Below are 18,964 nucleotides of genomic sequence, written 5' to 3'. Positions count from 1 at the left end.
ACCCTGTATAACCATTATGTTATTTAATTCAGTTTAAGGTTATTACTTTATCATTTCAAACTCGTCTCTTTCTTCTTCGTTTCATACTCTCTGAAAAAGAAAGGAATTTGAGAATTCCACATTATTTCCAACATAATACAAAATATCGATCAGATATTACTTTGAAAACAATAGGTACCTAATACAATATTTTCGCTGCTCATTAGGTATTCAATATCAGAAAATATTTATCAAGAAATACAAATTCTGTTAGAGACGAGAAACAAAAGCCAAGCCGTTAGCAACTGAGAATGATGTCCCTTTAGGATGCGCACATTTATGAAATGTGCCCAGAACATCAACCTGAATCAGGTTACAATTCGAAGATTCGAACAAGTTGTTTTCCAATTTTTATATTGACGTAATGTAAACGATAAACAATTTCAGTCAAATTTCCAAATCTCAGAATGAAAAAGTACCGTTCAATGATCATCAAAGCAGAGGGTTATATAATGCACCAAAATTCACAATTGTAGGTATTCTACATTTCCAAGAAGTTTTCAATTATTAACTCTGATACGTGAATAACAAGAGGGAAAAGCAATCGAATATTATAATAATGACATATTTCACAGGAGTTTTATGAAAAGAATTAGTAATACTCACATCTTTGTTGAAAAAACCTCTTCAACTTTTCAACAATACATAATACTTGTCACTTAAAACTAGTCTATGATCATAACAAAATGACCGCGACATTAGCACAGAAGCAAAAAGAGACTTCTAGATTCACGCCTCTACTGCGTTCCTAAGACTATAGACTATAGAATGGAATATGAATACTTCCAACTGCACCCTGATAAAAAGAAAGATTTCTACATATTTTTCATCAATGTGTATCTGATTTCGTATAATGAAAACAAACTTTTAAGTTTACGGTTTGAATCTTGGGAATTTTAAAGAGTCAATATCTTTCTGAGGATGGAATCAAGTGCGTTCAATCCAAAACCATCTACACAATGTAGAATTGATTTTGTTTGGTTGATTAAATTGATAAATTCAATTTTTGTTCCTGAGCCTGCTGAAAGTAGAGGAAGCATGATCACTTTAGAGTTGAAAAAATGTTTGGTCTCCGATATTTAAAATAATAAAAATTGCAAAATGCATTTCAGGAAGAATATCCTGACCAACTTTGGTGTCGTGTCTGTCTGTCGACCTGTGTGTCCGAAAACTACTGCTCCTCACTTCTACAATTCTTAGGCGATTTTATTGAAATTTGGTATAGGTCTACAGTTTGGGCTATAGATTGTCACATACAAAATTGAGCTTTTTAAGATATAGATATAGGATGGGCGTAAGCATGCGCAAAGGTGAAATTACTAGGATTTCTTAATCTTGCGCAATGTTGATGAAAATTGATAAGAATATTGGGAAAGGATAGGACAGGTCATCCAGACATATCTACCATGGTCCTTGCTCATGCGCAATTGTAAAATATCTGGAATCTCAATATTTCGTGTTGTACTAGACAGATTTGAATGGAATTTGAAATTTTTCGGTTAAGGACATTGGAGGTTACTTAGGAGTTTCATATTTCTTAGCGCACATTCCCTGACTATATAGTGCTCCATCATTTCATTAAAATTTCCGTTCAAAATTCTGAAATTAGTGATTTAGACAAAATTATAGCTCTGGAACAGAAGTGCCAAAAAACATTGAAAATTTGTCTACTTGGAATTGAATTACTATGAAGGAGATTTACAAACACATTCATAAGAGCTATGGTTTTATTGCTGTCAAAATATCTATATAAATATGTCCATTGTTTACAATCTCAACATTCATCAAAATCCACTGAGATCTATTCCTTGAGAAGCCAAATGATCAGCGCATTTCTCTTGATATTTTCTCTCAGAATCGTATTTGTCCAAGAGTTTCTTAATGATTTCTGGCTTATTTTGGATGAGGAACATGGTCACTTTCTTGCCCTCTTCTTTTTGTTTGTCAGAGCACTTGGCACAGCAAGTATCCATGATTTCAGGTATGTGTTCTGAAAAGATCGAACTTAATTTATAATCAACTCTTAATTTTTTCAGGCTGTAGAGAGTACTTCTCAAAAACTACTTCGAAAAAACCAATATGAAAGATTCTTCGATTGATTTGATAATTTTCATACTTACTTCTGAGCTCATCTCCTTCTGGAGTACATCCTTTTCCTTCAATTAGGCAGTTGAAGTGGTTTTCAAGAAGTCGATCATTTTTCAAAATAGCATCGATATCAATGTTGCCAAATTTGGAAGTATCGTACACATCACCACCGACAACACAGGCTATTGCAATTGCAGCGAATACAACGAAGAATTTCATGTTGGTTTTGATGCTGTAGGTACTTACACTTCGACTGAATTGAAATGAGTTGTTTTGTGTATTTATAGGAGTTCAAAATAATTTTGTCTTTGAAAAAACGATTATTTATCCATCAGATGAAATTTTTTACGACAATATCATTCTTGAGGTGCTGAATTTCGGCAATCGAGGTCAGTTTCAAGGATTAGTCATTTGTTCCCAAATTGTGGATTATCTTCGAGATGAATCGAAAGTTGTGTGATCTACCTCCAATCGTTCGAGATGGGGTTATTCAGAAACAAAAGTTTCAATAATGTCTCATCTAGTTTTAAATGAAGTTTCCGATTAAATTGTATCGATTTCTTTCTGAAATGAAAATTGGTTGAATGATGAAAAATCTTGATAATCGAATATTTGAAACCGACATAATTCAAGAAAGAATCTGGTTTGCATTTTTACTCTTATCAGAAGATATGAGTGTAGTCCATGATGTAGACCTAATGGACTAATATATTGCTATATTGGTAAATGCTGACAAGACTATATCTTACATAACTTTTTTTACAACCTTCGAGTTAGACAGTATTGATCGTCTTTAGTTGACTGTTTTCTGTTAACTGTTACATATTATGCATCTCAACTAGATGCATTCTTCCTTAACTACTCGAACGACTTGTACAATGGAAGACCATAGGAATGTTCCTAGTAGACTATTCTTTATTGGAAGAAGGCAATGGTCTTACATTTTGAGTCATAACTATGATTGAAATGAAATTTTCTGCTAATCTAAAAACACGATATATCTGTAAGTACACATATTATACATATCACATATGTTGTTTATGATGTACCTATCATGGACTATTCCATTTTATACAGTTTGAAATTAATTTCCAAGATTGTTGATTTACATCTTCTGTATTTCTTAGGCTATTCATCCAAAATTTTCTAATGGTTTAATTTTCTCATAATAATGATTAAATTTTGTAACAAAAATTGATGATATCCTTTATGGGCTCCCGAAGGACAAAACCATTGAAACAATCGATTGTTTCTAAAAACAGCGATTCACTTCTAGGATAGTTGAATAAAGAACTAGAAGTAAACATCAATCATCTTTCAGATTATTGAATAAGTGTGATATATTTGAATAGTAAATGAAAAAATTGGAAGGAATCTTCAATTATAGTCTATTCATCTTCTTTATAGCTTTTTTGAGACTCGTTAATCGCTCGAAAAAAAGGAGTACTATTCTGTGACTTCAAAAAGAAATAGTATTGAGATTCAGAGAGTTTATATTAAATCACAATTTCAATCAATGTGCAAAGTTTCGGGCTAATCACATCATCAGAACCATATATGTAGGACATTTAAGTGTATACATATCAACAATCAACATATCAAAGAAAACTAGAAAAGAATATTGAAACATAATAATTCTGTAACAGATCAGACCGAGTTGAGATTTAGCAAGAAGATATGAAAAAACAATCTTGAACTTCTTCTTCTTTTTCAACCACGATAGTGGCTACTATAGGTCCGCTCGAGCATGTACCAGATTCATGCTTAGTTTCTTGTTGCTCCCGTCATCACAACCATAAATAAACAACCATAGAGAATCAAGAAAAATATCGGAAAAAATAAGTTTGCCCTGAGGTAAATTCTGTATTTTTTTAGAGCTGAAAACCACATATATGTGATCTCCAAGGGTGCAGTTGACTTTTGGTGCATGCTATTTCAACATAAATGAGATTAATAATATATTTTAAACTTCCTAATTCAACGTAGATTATAAACTTAGCTTTAATAGTTAATGTGTCAGATATTTATCAAGACTCTATATTTTTTTCTATCCTTATATCAAATTTTATGTATTATGTTGTACCCTTTCAGTTATTCTAAAAGGTGGTAAAGTTACGTTTAGTTTGTTCAGAAATGGTTTTATTATCCATAGGTAACCTTATATTTCATTCGAGAACATAGGTAACATAGATAGACAAAAAAGGTATGCTTCAAGTCTTTATTCTATACATATTTTACATAATATTCAGAATCGTTCATCATTTTTCATCATCCTTAGAAACCGCTGAGGTCAATTCCGCCAGATTGGAGATTCTCAGCACATTTTTTGGCATATTTTCTGTCAGGGTCATATTTGTCCAACATTTGCTTGATGTACTCTGGTTTGTTATCAATTAGGTATTGGGTCATCTTCTTGGCTCCTTCCTTATGTTTGTCTGTGCATTTGCCACAGCAAGTTTCCATGATTTCTGGGATATGGTCTGAAAAAAATAATGAAAGATCAATGTTTGAGGGTGTTATTCAATAGCCGAGAATAAAATAAGAATTTTCCAGAATTTTAGGAAAAGAAATTCAAGAGCACCAGTCAATAAAATAATTTTTATTGCATAGTTTATTTAATTTTGGAGATTAGAAAGTTTTCACCGATGTATTTCTTGGATTCATTAGTGGAGCAGTCATGGTAGCTCAGAAACAATTCTTTCATGAAAAATTAAAGATATCAAAAAAAAAAACTAACTTTTCAATTCTTCATCATCTGGAGTGCAACCCTTTCCTTCCAAAAGGCAATTGAAATGATTCTGGAGTAATCTTTCATTTTTGATGATGGCATCGATATCGATATTCTCGAATTTCGAAGAATAGAAGTCATCGCAATTCACAATTGCTGAGAATGCAACAACTGCGACAATCACAAGAGAGTACATTTTGATATTGTTCTGTTGAAGGAACTACTGATGACTTGGTATAGCTCGAGGGGATATTTATAGTCGAAATATTAATTCAGCCACCAAATATACCCACAATTATTCTATCATTAGAAGACCAATTATGAATCGTTGCGAATTGAATTGAATAAAAAATCAAGGATGGCGCTTATCCTCTTCGTTAACAATTTGAAGATGAAGACGGTGATGAAGATAATCTACATCTTACGTAGGTCGATTCGTTTCATTGCATTAATGTGTTGTTGTCTTACGGAAAGTTTTTCCCGGTATATTTTTATTATCTATAAAATGTAATTTGAAGGGATTTCCAGGTTTTCTTATGAATTATACAGGATGGTGTGATTCATATACATATTTATGTATTTGGTTTTTGGAATAAAATACTCGGAATTGAACATTTTTGTAATGCGTGTTCTTCGAAATTTTTAATTTCTTCAGAGATTGTTTTGGTATTCATCTTAATGGAATTAATCTGAATACAAAACATTCTGCAAATTTGTATGGCACAATGTGCACATGTTTTCTGCTCTTGGAAAAATCTTCCTCGAAAATTCTTGTTTATGCTTACTCAATGCGTTTTGTATATCCGAAAGTACTAGACAAAAAATTATTGCGCCTGAAATACTACACAGCGTGCCAAAAAAGTAACGTAACTCGTCAATAATTCTTGTACGCAGAATTATTAAGGAAAATTTGTAAATTATTTCCTAAGTTTCTAATAAAAAACGGCATAACCAATTCTACTTTTAGCCACATTGCTGAATAGATGATCAAATTACCTTTCATTGTGATACATCAATCACAATCCATATATTTCCATTTGAAAAATCAAGTATGGGGGTGCGGGTCGTAGGAGGTGAGAAATATCGCATTAAAAAAAGCATACGATGAATTGTTTTTGAAATTAAAAATCGACAGGTGCGAGGATTTTTTCATACAAGAATTATTGACTAGTTACGTTACATTATTGGCACGATGTATGTGATTGGACACAGTCACCAATTAACATATTTCTTCTAACTTCTACAGAATAAGATCTACTGAAAGGTATCACATAGGCCCAAAGGAGTGGGGATAGAAAATATTCAACATTAATTCTTGTCTTTAATTTATCTGCAAACATTTTTCAAAAACATGATAATATGAAGTTTCAACACACATTTCGAAAGAAAAATATCAATCCAACACTTTGTGAGGAAATTATATCAAAAAGAACTCAAATCTACTCCTTCATTCTTCAGTTGTTCGGCACATTTTTGGGTATACTCCCTTATTGGATCATATTTATCTAACATACTCTTGACATATTCTGGTTTGTTGTCAATCAAAAAAAGGGACATCTTTTTAGCATCTTCCTTATGTTTATCTGAACATTTCTCGCAACACGTTTCCATGATTTCAGGAATGTGTCCTGCAGAAAAATATAACATTACATTATTAGAGAATATTAAAATTGAGAGGGTTGAAAATTTCAACATAAAAGTTAAGAAATATTAATCGAATGACATTAAAACTCACTTTTCAGTTCGTCCGCTTCTGGTGTGCAACCTCTTCCCTGAAGTATGCAACCAAAATGGTTTTGAAGAAGTCTATCATTTTTAATTATGGCATCGATATCAATTTTCTCTAATTTCGAAGAATAACCGTCTTCACAATGACCTGTTAGAATTATTGCCATAAAAGCAACTATTTGAAGAAATAAACCCATAGTGCATGGATAGAAAATGATAATTCAACTGATTCGCAACATGATCATTCAAACATTTATAATTGAAAAATGTTTGACAAAAAATCTATTAGAATAAGTTGAATATATCCGATAACAATTTGATCGATGTGGTTGCACACTCATTAAACAATTAAAGTGAGTGGAAAGTCTTGTAGCTCTATCCGGAAGATTGAAAACATTTCCATCATCAGTTTTGACGCTTCGGAATAGTCATTTTCTGTTATTTTTTGATCAATACTTCATACTTTCTGTACTCAAATAAAACAGATTCTTTCACATATGAAATCAATTGAATAGGAAAAGTTTTGAGCTGTGCGTTTCTAATTTGAAACATATCCATGATTTTACCTTATTGTCTAATTTGGGAAGAGGACGTAATATTTGGCTCAGGAATTAACTAAAAATTTAGATCTTTGTTGAACTTTATCACTTACTCCAGTCTCCCATTTTGATTAGTTCTTTTTCCTCAATTTTATGAAAAAGTGTACTTTGGCTCTGTCACAAGATTCGAAATATTCGCCGAATTTTGGGATCAAATACTCTATTTTGATTTTCCAACGAATCATGTGTTTTATATATTGCATAATTAATATCATATTTCTTATCAAGACCTAAATCTGCACAAAGTCGAACGATCTCGATACCAATGTTTTGATATAATTCATTTTTGTGGAAGAGCAAATGTAAGATGGTGGAGAACTTCAAATACCTAGGACAAACTATTCCAGACGAAGAATTCTCTAAGAGTACATAAAGTATGAGCTTTAGTGTGTTTCGGGATCAATAAAGAATATACCATATTGTATTTCAAATTCATTTAATTAAAAGATCTGTCCAAACATAACAAGAGTCAAATTATATTCCAGTGAGATCAACACCTCCAGATTTAAGCTGATCGTTGCATTTCTGAGTATATTTCCTCTCTGGGTCGTATTTGTCCAGAACTTTCTTTATCAACTCTGGCTTGTTGGCAAGTAGGTATTCAGTCATTTTCTTAGCTGCCTCCTTGTGTTTGTCAGAACATTTCGCACAACAGGTTTCCATGATCTCAGGAATGTTCTCTGAAAAAATTTCAAATTTAATTGCATAATGCACAATGTGAAAAATAGTAGTTTTCTTGAGTACTCACTCTTCAATTCCTCTGCCTCAGGTGTGCAGCCCTGTCCATCAATAAGACACTTGATGTGGTTCTGCAATAATCTTTCATTCTTCATTATGGCATCGACATCTATGTTCTCCAGCTTCGAAGAATATCCTTCCTCGCTATGAGCTACGTTAATAGCAGCAGCTACTACAACCAATAGGACGAACAACATTTTATAGATAAGTGAGCAAAGACCAGAGCTCGTTGAATGATTCCAGAAGATATCCAGCAACTATTTATATCGCTGGAGTGGAGTAATAAGTGGTTATTATAATACGATTATAACAATAATTTGGAGGTGGAAAAGTTTTGGCATCACTCAAAAGAAGTTGGGATATCCTTCAGGAGAAAATTTGCAATTTTAATTGATTCATTAGGAAGCGAAATTTCCTGTTTAACTTCACTACAAGTCATGTGCTTTATTTATTTCTCTAATTCTGTGGTTATTCCGTTCATTCTTCCACATCTTGTAGAACAAAATCGTGCGAGAATATATCAGAAACGCACAGTTTTCATGGTTATATTTTATTATTCTATGTTGGCACTCCGAACTTTCCGCTACGGCTTTATCTGTCAATTCAACAAATTGCCTTAAAGAAATTAGTTCTGCCAACCAATATTTTTCAATGCAAAAATCACTAAATTATATTTATGGAAATATTTCATTAATTTCAATGAAAATGCAATGAATTAGAGAAAATAATGTATAATACTCGTACAGAAGGCTCATTCTACCACTCGTTCATTCCAAAACTCGCCACTTCGTGGCTCGTTTTTGAATTTTGAACTCGTGGAAGAATATCAATGCCTTCTGCACTTGTATTATAAATAACTATTCTGCACCTATATCGGCCTGCAATGATATTGATAAGCGCAGTAGGCAGTGGCTCGTGCAGGCAGAGGAATCGTTAATATGAAGCTTTTTCGTTTGACAATCTTTCAAAATTGATTTTACCTGCTGGCGACGTAGAACAGTTGTTATTTCTTTAACTCGCAGGAAATGTTTTTGTTCTTTTTCATTCATTAATTGACGACTTTTTTATACCGATTAGATAAACTCTCGAAAGGCAAAAGATTTCATTTTTTTACTAAGTGCAACTAATTCAATCGAACAGTTCTCCTTAGAGACTATCGCTCTATTTACATAATATTTGATATTATTTAAATATACCAAAATAGTCGATCCCAAGTCTTGGACAACATTTATAGTCAGTGATATTAGATCTCTCAACTCCCCAGCAACATCCTTAATAGTTGCTTCGTGAAATATCGAAAATTTATTTTTAAATAAAAATCACATCTCATAAAATTACCTTTGTTATCAGGATTTTTTATCTGAAGCTTCGAAATTTATCATTTTCTTATGTAGTATGAATTTTCGAATCCTTAGCTGGTATTCAACAATTGGTCGCTTCAAAAATGCTAATAATTTTCAATAATTTCTGATGTCATCATCATTTTTCACCCCAAGACTGGCTGGCTTTCATCATAGAAAGATTTGACGAATGTGTGGAAGCCTTAAAATGGTTTGACTTCTTGATGAAATATACTAGTACCACACCCTTGCTATGAATTTGATGAATTTTTTTATTTTTGCATCATCAATATTATTTTTCTTTTTCAGAACTCTAAATATTCCACTTTACATATCTGTTATAAAATTGCACAGTTTCCATTTACATGCTAACTATGTGAAGAAGTATTTCAGTGGTGTATCTAAGAATATTCCACATCGGCAAACATTCTCGATACCAATATTTTTATGTTATTCATTTTTGTTGAAAATCAAATATGAGAAGGTGTAGAGCTTCAAATGGAAACTATCAAGTGTAAACTATTTCAGAAACAGACTTCTCTAAGAGTTCATAAAGTATGAAATATACTGCATTTCTGGATCAATCGAAAATAAGACCATATTGCATATTTTTTCACACTGAAATGATTTATTTAAGTTCTGTGAGTTATATAGGTAATTCTCAACTCTTATATTGTAATAGTATATTATTCAACGAGCGGTAATGTAGGTCATAACTCACGCAGATGAAGTTTGCAGCACGAGCCGCAGGCGAGTGCTGTAATTCATCAAGTGAGTTATGACCATTACCGCAAGTTGAATACTATACTTTATCTACGACTATATCAATAAATACTAAGAAAAATATACAGACTTAGAATATAGACAGAAGGAACGGGAAATAAACATATGTGCTCGATCCTGACTACAAGAGAGATTGAAACTTAGTGTCACCAATTACAATCGAACTAGCTTCCTTTATATTTTTTTCGGGCAAGTAATTCTGTATGGTAACATTAGTTGTTGGAAATGTATACCTATATAATATTTCATCTTCACTATCTGAATTACTCGTTTTCAGCAAAACATTCACGATAATTAGATATCAGCTTAATTTGAAAACGTCAAAATTATTAAAGTGACATTCCCTCGGACATTCCTCCCCTCAATAACAATAATGGAATGTTCCCTTTCGGCCAATCGAATAGAAGCAGAGAAGTATAGAAGCACAGATCCATATTTTCCGATTTATTATAGTGAGTTATAGCAGTGAGTTATTATAACTCACGATGTTTGTTAATAGATACTATTAATTGCTCAAAAGCAGTTGAATAATGAATATATAATTCAATAGGAGTAGATAAAATAATAATAATAATTTGAAATTCATTGAATGAAAAAATCTGTCCAAACAACAAGATTAAATTTAAATTCCAGTGAAATCAACGCCTCCAGATTTGAGCTGTATAAGTCGTATTTCTCCGTAAATTTCTTTGTCAACCTTGGCTTTTCAATTTCTCAATCTCAGTTTCAACTGAAAACTACCTATGGCAAACTATTCCAGAAGAAGAATACTCTGAGAGTTAATGAAGTATGAAATATTTGGGATCAATAGAAAATAAGTCCATATTATTTATATTTTAAATTCATTTATTTAAAAGATCTGTCCAAACATAACAAAAGTCAAATTATATTCCACTGAGATCAACACCTCCAGATTTAAGCTGCTCGTTGCATTTCTGAGTATATTTCCTCTCTGGGTCGTATTTGTCCAGAACTTTCTTTATCAACTCTGGCTTGTTGGCAAGTAGGTATTCAGTCATTTTCTTAGCTGCCTCCTTGTGTTTGTCAGAACATTTCGCACAACAGGTTTCCATGATCTCAGGAATGTTCTCTGAAAAAATTTCGATATTAATTACATATTGCATAGTGTGAAAAATAGTAGTTTTCTTGAGTACTCACTCTTCAATTCCTCAGCCTCAGGTGTGCAGCCCTGTCCATCAATAAGACACTTGATGTGGTTCTGCAATAATCTTTCATTCTTGATTATGGCATCGACATCTATGTTCTCCAGCTTCGAAGAATATCCTTCCTCGCTATGAGCTACGTTAATAGCAGCAGCTACTACAACCAGTAGGACGAACAACATTTTATAGATAAGTGAGCAAAGACCAGAGCTCGTTGAATGATTCCAGAAGATATCCAGCAACTATTTATATTGCTGGAGTGGAGTAATAAGTGGTTATTATAAGATGATTATAACAATAATTTGGAGGTGGAAAAGTTTTGGCATCACTCAAAAGAAGTTGGGATATCCTTCAGGAGAAAATTTGCAATTTTAATTGATTCATAAGGAAGCGATATTTCCTGTTTCACTACACATCATGTGCTTCATTCATTTCTGCACCTTTATCGCCCTGCAAATATGTGGATAAGTAGGCAGTGGCTCGTGGAGGCAGAGGAATCGTTAATCTAAGGCTCTTTCGTTTGACAATCCTTCAAAATCGATTCTACCTGCTGACTGCGTAAAACAGTTGTTATTTCTTCAACTCGCAGGAAATGTCTTTGTTCTTCATTATTTATTCATTGATGACTTTTTTATACCGATTAGATAAACTTTTGAGAGACAAAATATTTATTTTTGCAAAGTGCAACCAATTCAATGAAACAGTTTCCTTTGGAGACTATCGCTCTATTTACATAATTTTTGGTATTATTTGAATATACCAAAATTGGTTAATCTTAAGTCTTGGACAACATTTATAGTCAGTTATATTAGATCTCTTCACTCCCCAGCAATATCCATAATAGTTGCTACGTGAAATATCGAAAATGTATTTTTCAATAAAGATCACATCTCATAATACTATCTTTGCCATAAGGAATTTTTCATCTGGAGCTTCAAAATTGATCATTTTCTTATTAAGTGTGAATTTTCAAATCCTTAGCTGGTATTCAACAATTGGTCTCATCAAAAATGCTTATAATTTTCAATAATTTCTGATGTCATCATCATTTTTCACGCCAAGACTAGCTGGCTTTCATCATAGAATGATATAACGAATGTATGGAAGCCTTAAAATGGTTCGACTTCTTGATGAAATACATTAGTACCACACCCTTGCTATGCATTTGATATTTTTTTTTATTTTTGCATCATTAATATTATTTTTCTTTTCTAGAACTCTAAATATTCCACTTGATATCTGTTATAAAATTGCAGTTTCCATTTACATGCTCACTATGTGGAGAAGAATTTCAGTGGTATATCTAAGAATATAACATCAAACATTCTCCATACAAATATTTTGATGTAATCTATTTTTCTGGAAGAGCAAATATAAAAAAAATTAAGAGTCTCAAATGGAAACTATGAAGTGTAAACTATTTCAGAAACAGACTTTTTTTATCAATCCAAAATATGACCATATGGTATTCAAAATTTATTCAACGAAAAAATCTGTCCAAATATAACAAGATTTTATTTATATTCCAGTGAAATTAAAGCCTCCAGAGGCCAGATTTGTGCTGTATGAGTCGTATTTGTAAATTTCTAAATTTCTTTGTCAACTTTGACTCTTCAATTCCTCAGTCTCTGTTTCGAATGAAAACTACTAAGAGTAAACTATTCCAGAAACAGATACAGAACTCTCTGAGAGTTCATAAAGTATAGGAAATATTCTGTTTTTAAGGATTTAAGAACAAAAAATAAGTCCATGTTGTATTTCACATTAATTTAATTAAAAGATCTGTCCAAACATAACAAGATTATAATTATATTCCAGTGAGATCAACGCCTCCTGATTTGAGCTGATCGTTGCATTTTTGAGTGTATTTCCTCTCTGGGTCGTATTTGTCCAAAACTTTCTTTATCAACTCTGGCTTGTTGGCAAGTAGGTATTCAGTCATTTTCTTAGCTGCCTCCTTGTGTTTGTCAGAACATTTTGCACAACAGGTTTCCATGATTTCAGGAATGTTTTCTGAAAAAATTTTGATATTAATTATATATTTCATAGTTTGAAAAATTGTAGTTTTCTTGAGTACTCACTCTTCAATTCCTCAGCCTCAGGTGTGCAGCCCTGTCCATCAATAAGACACTTGAAGTGGTTCTGCAGTAATCTTTCATTCTTGATTATGGCATCGACATCTATGTTCTCCAGCTTCGAAGAATATCCTTCCTCGCTATGAGCTACGTTAATAGCAGCAGCTACTACAACCAATAGGACGAACAACATTTTGAAGATAAGTGAGCGAAGACCAGAGCTCGTTGAATGATTCCAGAAGATATCCATCAACTATTTATATCGCTGGAGTGGAGTAATAAGTGGTTATTATAATACGATTATAAGAATAATTTGGAGGTGAAAAAGTTTTGCCAACTTGTGAATGAAATTCGGGTATCCTTCAGGAGAAAATTTGCAATTTTGGTTGAGTCATCAGGAAGTGATGGCAGTTTCTCAGCTAATTAATATAGTAACCTTTGAATTTCATTGTTTGATACATTCATTGAGGGAGAGAGAATGGAAGTTTTTGAAATATTCTTTTTCAACTTGTATTTTGGATATGAAATATGAAGACGTATATAATTGCTAAATGGAAATATTATTCCCATTTTTTTAAATATTAGAAACTCAACTCAACTCAAAATTTGCACACATTTTGATGTGATGAGTATTTTTTTCAATGTCGCACAACTAATAATAAGGTTTCTAACAGCCTCCAAAGTCTCATATTACAAATTTTGTGAGTCCAAGTAAATTTCTTCCAACTGTGAAACCTCTGTTAGTTTTTAATGCCGTGAAATTACAAATCTGATACTTATAGTGGTTCATTTTGATACACCCTCTCTCTCTATGAGATTGCATTGAAAAAAAAATGTTTCAGGAAGTTTTTCCAATCTTTTGTCGATCAAAGTCAATGCAAATTCAGAAATATCATTGATCTCCTTCAGTTCCTCATGACATACTGTTCTACTTCCCAACATTATGCATTATTTCCTAATAACAAGGTAAACATTTAATCGGAAATGGAGAATTTAATATTGCATCAAGATCATAACGATTACAAAATCAACAATAACAAACTCAAATAAGTTATTACTTCTTATCTCTAAAAAGATTCAAATGCATTAGCGTCCTTGCTTTGATCTTATTCAACTCGTCAATGGAGAACAAAATTTCCACCTCATGTGTCAGTAATTGCAGATGTAATTATTTTGCTTCTGTATATATACACATTTTACTTCTTCAGCCAACCATAGTTGGTTCCAAGTAACAAACAACAAGATGTTCAAGTTAGTTTTCTGTGTGGCCGCTGCAATTACAATTTCAAATGTTTGCGGTGATGTTTACGATAGTTCGAAATTAGAGAAAATTGATTTCGATGCCATCAGAAATAACGATAGGCTTTTGCAAAATCACTTCAATTGCCTCATAGAGGGAAAAGGGTGTACACCAGAAGCAGAAGAACTGAGAAGTATGATCTGAAGAAAAAATCAATGTTTATTCGGTGAAGCTTTGTAGTGACAAGTTTCCAATACGAAAAAAAAACAATCCAAAATTGTTATAATGTCATTTGTTTTCAGTGGGATACGCCATTTGATCATGGAAAGATACACGCTTCAACAACAGTGTTGTCATTATAACTGTTTTAAATTGTGTCTTTGCTATAGGAAAACCCTTCACTTGGAAAGTTCTAATTCTGATTTATGATTTATCATTTTTGCATTTGATGAGATATTCGCTTCTAAATATTTATTAACCGGGATATTCCTGAATTGAAGAGGGGGGTTCAAAGTCCTTAACTCCCCTCCCCCCCTATGGCTACGTTCGAGATAAAATTATGTTACTCGACCCTTCTTGCCATTTAAGATTCTTGTTTGGGTTGCCATCCTCCTTGGATGAGGTTGATCCTGAATCCACGCATTTAAATTTGCCCCCTTCGAATAAAAATGTATCTTTTTTTTTTCGTTTTTCAGAAAAACTTATATTTATTGCTATATTCGAATGAACTGTTGTGTGATCTATGTTGTAGAAAGATATCTAACCTTCTCAATTTTCACAGAAATCATGCCAGAAGTTTTGGAAACTTGTTGTGCCAAGTGTACTGACAAGCATAAGGAAGAATCAAATAAAATGATGAATTTCCTGATTGAGAAGAAACCAGATCTTGTCAAGAAACTCTTGGATAAATATGACCCTGAGAGAAAACACAAAGACACATGTGCAGAACAGTTGAAAGAAGGAGGTGTGGATCTTTCAAACTTTTAAAATGAATGAAATTTTTCGTTTGTTTTTTGAATGTGATGATATTAATAATTAATAAAAATTCTTAAAATTCAGTTTCCTCATTTCATGTCAGCTATTCTGAAAAACGATTTCAAATAATAATAAGAAATTTCTGAGATAAAGATGATAATGAAAATGAATGAAAATATGAATTATTAGGGCCAGTTGCACCATTTGCCTAATCGTTGATTAAAAATTTAAACATTGATTACTTTCTGATTTCTCTTGCACCATCTGTCAAATGACGTTAATGTGGCCTAATCACCGATTATACTAAACAGGAAAATTTGGACGTTTATTTTTCCGATTAGTTTTAAACAGGGTTCTGCACATAGACCTAATATCAATTTGATATAATGTCTATGGTTCTGCGCAACTCAAAATGTCAAAACATATGCCTTATTACATAACCCTAAACCTTATGTCTTTATGGACATAACCTGATGGTGTCACATTATATGTTTCTGTGTTTGGTTTTGTGAGGAATTTCACAATTGAAATATGGATTCTGATTCAGATCGTGAATTATCATTCACTGACAATTTATAATGATAATTTGTGATTTATTTTAACTTTGTCACCACAAGAACAGAGAACATTATACTAGAAAATTGAAATTCCTGATTTTTCTATGATCACCGTCGATATTTTGAAATGTTGCCAAACATATCTCATGTTTAGCTAAACATCGATTATTATCAATCGGTGCAATCGGTAGAAATTATAATCATCGATTAGTACTAAACATTGATTAGGTAAACAGCGTTTATTTTTTGAATGGTGCAATTGGCCCTTAAAATATCAAAGCTCATCTGTTCAAGTATGATTTCTTCCAATTAAATATTCATCAAGTTGTTATATTTCATATATAATTTGGAGATGAATCCTCCAAAGAAGTGTATATAGGCCCTCTATAAAGAATAACAAGATCGTACTCGTACTCGTAATACGGATACTGGTAAGCTGAAATTTGAGTTCATTTTTGAGAACAATTTTCAAATATTCTTTGAAAAAACTTTATTGTGAAAAATTCTAAATCTAAACATAACATAACATAAATTGATCACATTCTGAATCCTGACAGATTTATTCCCTTAGCTTGGAAGGCTGCGTCACACTTTCCAACTAATGTGCCATCAGGGTCGAATTTGTCCAAAGCTCTCTTTCCATATTCTGGTTTGTATTTGTGAAGAAAATCTACCATTCTTTTTGTTTCACCATACAATTTTTCAGTGCATTCGGCACAACATGTTTCCAAAATTTCCGGCAAGAATTCTGAAATGAAAAATTATGTTCAGTGAAGTATGGGATAAACTCTAAACAAAAATTCTAAAAATTGTATACAAATAGAATCGTTGTTATCAACACGCAAGATGGCCTTCATGAAAAGGTTCATCTATACAGAATGTTCTTAAATTGGAGGTTCAAACAAAAATTAGAGATTCCTCGGATAATTTTGAGAGGAAAAAGTCCTATAAATTTGTTCTTGTTCTTAAGTTGCTGGGTGTTGAAATTTTGTTTTTTTTAATTGCAGTTGCACTTCAAGAGGTATTTAGCTGAAATTTGGCATATATATTCTATTTTAAAGCTCACATTACCGGATATGCCAATTTTAATTGCAAATCAACAGGGTGATATTTTCTTTTGGAACAGTGCCTGCTTTTTTCCTCTAAATTTTTTTTTGTGGACTAGTAGTAGCTTAAGAATACGAGAATAAACAGGACTGAACTTTTTGATTTCTTGTAGTTTTGTCGTATGTGCTACAGATTTCGTTCAAATTTTGAACTCTCGAAATTCCCAGGATCCTTCCAAATTATCATAAAAATCTAGTTGGTGAGCTCTGATGAATAAATTAAATATTGATGTTAGTGTTTATTTTCCCGAGCTGTAGCAATGATTCATAAAGATTCGATAAACTCGTATAATAACCCCATAAAATCTCGTATAATCATCACATAAAAAGTAAGTCTACAAGAAAAACTTTGTATCTCGAAAACAAATCGTTTGCGGGACCATGTTATTTGAAAATTTTTTTTAAATGGCCCGAGGAATTTCCTATTTCATTTGTAAAGTTGTAAACACCTTGTATAAGCACCCCCACTATTATATTTCATTTATGAGAATAAGTAGGATTCACAAAATCTTTTTTAGATTTGGAATAAATGTGAGAGCCATTTTAAAAATATCCATTCAAGAGTGGATAAACTCAATCCTTTCCTTTTTGCGCTAGTAAGCTAGTATGATTTTGTCTAAAACAATTTGAAAATTATCTTGATTTTGTTGCAAATGATGAAAAAAAAAAATCCATTTTTTATGAAAATGATTGATATCATTTATGTCAAAATAAACCAAAAAACAAATTACCTCTTAGTAGCTAGAAAAATCAAACAACCAAAAAAATGCAAAGTTTCAGTTCTTGATACAGAAAAATTCAAATGTTTACTTACTTCTCAACTCTTTAGCATCAGGAGTACACCTAACACCATCGATTAAACAATTGAACATGTTTTCAAGAAGACGTCCGCTAGCTCTTACAGCCTCAAAATCGATTTTCGCCAACGTTTTATCAACATCTTTCAAATCACAGTAAACAGTTGTTGCAGCAGCTGCAAACACAAACAAGAGAAGTAGTTTCATCTTCGGAATTGATTTCAAGAATGATCAGGTGGAGTGTTATCAATCCTAAATATACCATCCCATTAGCATAGGCAAATTTCTGATTTACTTTGTTAGGCATCTTGTTTTTTTCGCATCAATTAAAATCAATGGTCAAAGATTAGGATCCCAAGGTTGAATCGGACAGATGGAATGAATTGAAAGCGAGAGCTCAATCATGCTGACGTATTTTTTTCACGTACCTGAGGTGAGCTTCCGCAGACTCATGTAACATTGAAAAAAAAATTCGCCAATTTCAGTTCCAGGTATTGCCGAAAATCTTATTTCGAAGAGTAAACAACCTGCCCCTGGATGATTGATCGTAGATTGGTTATGCAAGAATGACGCTGATCATCCATGAGATCATTTATCTTTTTTTCATATACAGCTTCTTCTGATCCTTGAAAAGCCTTTGTTTAGCTTATTAGAATCTGTTGTGTGCAGATTTCAGACTACATTATGTTCAAAGAACAACCAATTCATAGTTCGAAAAGCCAGCTTGAATTGAAGGTTGAATAGATTATCGCCATTCTTTGGATTTGACGATTGGCCAGTCTATGTTGCAGCAAATTTTGTCACTTCTACAGGGTGTAACATGAGTGACTGGCGATAGCATAGTGAAGAATGCAGGTCATGCAGGCTTTTCAGAAAAGTAGCTTGTTTTGTATCCTGAGACTGTTAATTTCGGAGATACAGGGTGATTCATGAAAATTGCCCTAAATTTCTGATATCCACAACTTCAGTCCGATTTTGTTCAAATTTTGTGGAATTCTTCGCTTCATG

At 32.5% G+C, this 18,964-nt stretch overlaps 6 protein-coding genes across 8 annotated transcripts; 1 reads left to right on the top strand and 5 right to left on the bottom strand.

The window, feature by feature from the left end:
• Positions 1–1,752: 1,752 nt before the first annotated feature.
• Positions 1,753–5,099, bottom strand: LOC123677141. Its single transcript, XM_045613670.1, has 4 exons — positions 4,865–5,099; positions 4,410–4,607; positions 2,160–2,309; positions 1,753–2,029 (listed from the first exon to the last, which is right to left on the bottom strand). Exons 1-4 carry the CDS (start codon positions 5,049–5,051, stop codon positions 1,824–1,826), a joined length of 741 nt encoding a protein of 246 aa, XP_045469626.1. The 5' UTR covers positions 5,052–5,099; the 3' UTR covers positions 1,753–1,823.
• Positions 5,100–6,163: 1,064 nt separating this feature from the next.
• LOC123675194 (ejaculatory bulb-specific protein 3-like) lies at positions 6,164–6,805 on the bottom strand. Its single transcript, XM_045610507.1, has 2 exons — positions 6,591–6,805; positions 6,164–6,483 (listed from the first exon to the last, which is right to left on the bottom strand). Exons 1-2 carry the CDS (start codon positions 6,778–6,780, stop codon positions 6,278–6,280), a joined length of 396 nt encoding a protein of 131 aa, XP_045466463.1. The 5' UTR covers positions 6,781–6,805; the 3' UTR covers positions 6,164–6,277.
• A 796-nt stretch (positions 6,806–7,601) lies between these two features.
• On the bottom strand, positions 7,602–8,166 carry LOC123675193 (ejaculatory bulb-specific protein 3-like). The gene is made up of 2 exons (XM_045610505.1): positions 7,931–8,166; positions 7,602–7,862 (listed from the first exon to the last, which is right to left on the bottom strand). Exons 1-2 carry the CDS (start codon positions 8,115–8,117, stop codon positions 7,657–7,659), a joined length of 393 nt encoding a protein of 130 aa, XP_045466461.1. The 5' UTR covers positions 8,118–8,166; the 3' UTR covers positions 7,602–7,656.
• Positions 8,167–10,871: 2,705 nt separating this feature from the next.
• LOC123675192 (ejaculatory bulb-specific protein 3-like) lies at positions 10,872–13,528 on the bottom strand. 3 transcript variants are annotated; one of them, XM_045610503.1, is made up of 2 exons: positions 13,288–13,527; positions 10,872–11,133 (listed from the first exon to the last, which is right to left on the bottom strand). In XM_045610503.1, exons 1-2 carry the CDS (start codon positions 13,472–13,474, stop codon positions 10,928–10,930), a joined length of 393 nt encoding a protein of 130 aa, XP_045466459.1. In that variant the 5' UTR covers positions 13,475–13,527; the 3' UTR covers positions 10,872–10,927. The 3 variants fall into 3 exon arrangements, with proteins under 3 accessions (XP_045466459.1, XP_045466460.1, XP_045466458.1); XM_045610504.1 differs by lacking the exon at positions 13,288–13,527 and adding an exon at positions 11,202–11,435; XM_045610502.1 differs by lacking the exon at positions 10,872–11,133 and adding an exon at positions 12,959–13,219 and having other exon boundaries at positions 13,288–13,528.
• A 955-nt stretch (positions 13,529–14,483) lies between these two features.
• LOC123675191 (ejaculatory bulb-specific protein 3-like) lies at positions 14,484–15,579 on the top strand. Its single transcript, XM_045610501.1, has 2 exons — positions 14,484–14,714; positions 15,303–15,579. Exons 1-2 carry the CDS (start codon positions 14,525–14,527, stop codon positions 15,506–15,508), a joined length of 396 nt encoding a protein of 131 aa, XP_045466457.1. The 5' UTR covers positions 14,484–14,524; the 3' UTR covers positions 15,509–15,579.
• A 947-nt stretch (positions 15,580–16,526) lies between these two features.
• LOC123674797 (ejaculatory bulb-specific protein 3-like) lies at positions 16,527–18,193 on the bottom strand. The gene is made up of 2 exons (XM_045609882.1): positions 17,974–18,193; positions 16,527–16,801 (listed from the first exon to the last, which is right to left on the bottom strand). The coding sequence occupies exons 1-2, from the start codon at positions 18,161–18,163 to the stop codon at positions 16,590–16,592; spliced, it is 402 nt and encodes a 133-aa protein (XP_045465838.1). The 5' UTR covers positions 18,164–18,193; the 3' UTR covers positions 16,527–16,589.
• Positions 18,194–18,964: the final 771 nt, after the last annotated feature.

The sequence above is a fragment of the Harmonia axyridis genome, chromosome 3, assembly GCF_914767665.1.
Source record: "Harmonia axyridis chromosome 3, icHarAxyr1.1, whole genome shotgun sequence".
NCBI classification, from domain to species: domain Eukaryota; kingdom Metazoa; phylum Arthropoda; class Insecta; order Coleoptera; family Coccinellidae; genus Harmonia; species Harmonia axyridis.
Note: the sequence above shows the minus strand (reverse complement) of the source record. Positions and strands in the feature narration are given on the sequence as shown.

Bases quoted from the DNA above. Each gene is read 5' to 3' on its own strand.
- LOC123677141 (XM_045613670.1), bottom strand. From the start codon at position 5,051: ATGTACTCTCTTGTGATTGTCGCAGTTGTTGCATTCTCAGCAATTGTG. The intron at 4,608-4,864 runs GTTAGTTTTTTT...TATTTTTTTCAG, and splicing joins AGATGATGAAGAATTGAAAA to ACCATATCCCAGAAATCATG. The intron at 2,030-2,159 runs GTAAGTATGAAA...CGATCTTTTCAG, and splicing joins AGAAGGAGATGAGCTCAGAA to AACACATACCTGAAATCATG.
- LOC123675194 (XM_045610507.1), bottom strand. From the start codon at position 6,780: ATGGGTTTATTTCTTCAAATAGTTGCTTTTATGGCAATAATTCTAACA. The intron at 6,484-6,590 runs GTGAGTTTTAAT...ATTTTTCTGCAG, and splicing joins AGAAGCGGACGAACTGAAAA to GACACATTCCTGAAATCATG.
- LOC123675193 (XM_045610505.1), bottom strand. From the start codon at position 8,117: ATGTTGTTCGTCCTATTGGTTGTAGTAGCTGCTGCTATTAACGTAGCT. The intron at 7,863-7,930 runs GTGAGTACTCAA...AAATTTTTTCAG, and splicing joins TGAGGCAGAGGAATTGAAGA to AGAACATTCCTGAGATCATG.
- LOC123675192 (XM_045610502.1), bottom strand. From the start codon at position 13,474: ATGTTGTTCGTCCTATTGGTTGTAGTAGCTGCTGCTATTAACGTAGCT. The intron at 13,220-13,287 runs GTGAGTACTCAA...AAATTTTTTCAG, and splicing joins TGAGGCTGAGGAATTGAAGA to AAAACATTCCTGAAATCATG.
- LOC123675191 (XM_045610501.1), top strand. From the start codon at position 14,525: ATGTTCAAGTTAGTTTTCTGTGTGGCCGCTGCAATTACAATTTCAAAT. The intron at 14,715-15,302 runs GTATGATCTGAA...CAATTTTCACAG, and splicing joins AGAAGCAGAAGAACTGAGAA to AAATCATGCCAGAAGTTTTG.
- LOC123674797 (XM_045609882.1), bottom strand. From the start codon at position 18,163: ATGAAACTACTTCTCTTGTTTGTGTTTGCAGCTGCTGCAACAACTGTT. The intron at 16,802-17,973 runs GTAAGTAAACAT...TTTTCATTTCAG, and splicing joins TGATGCTAAAGAGTTGAGAA to AATTCTTGCCGGAAATTTTG.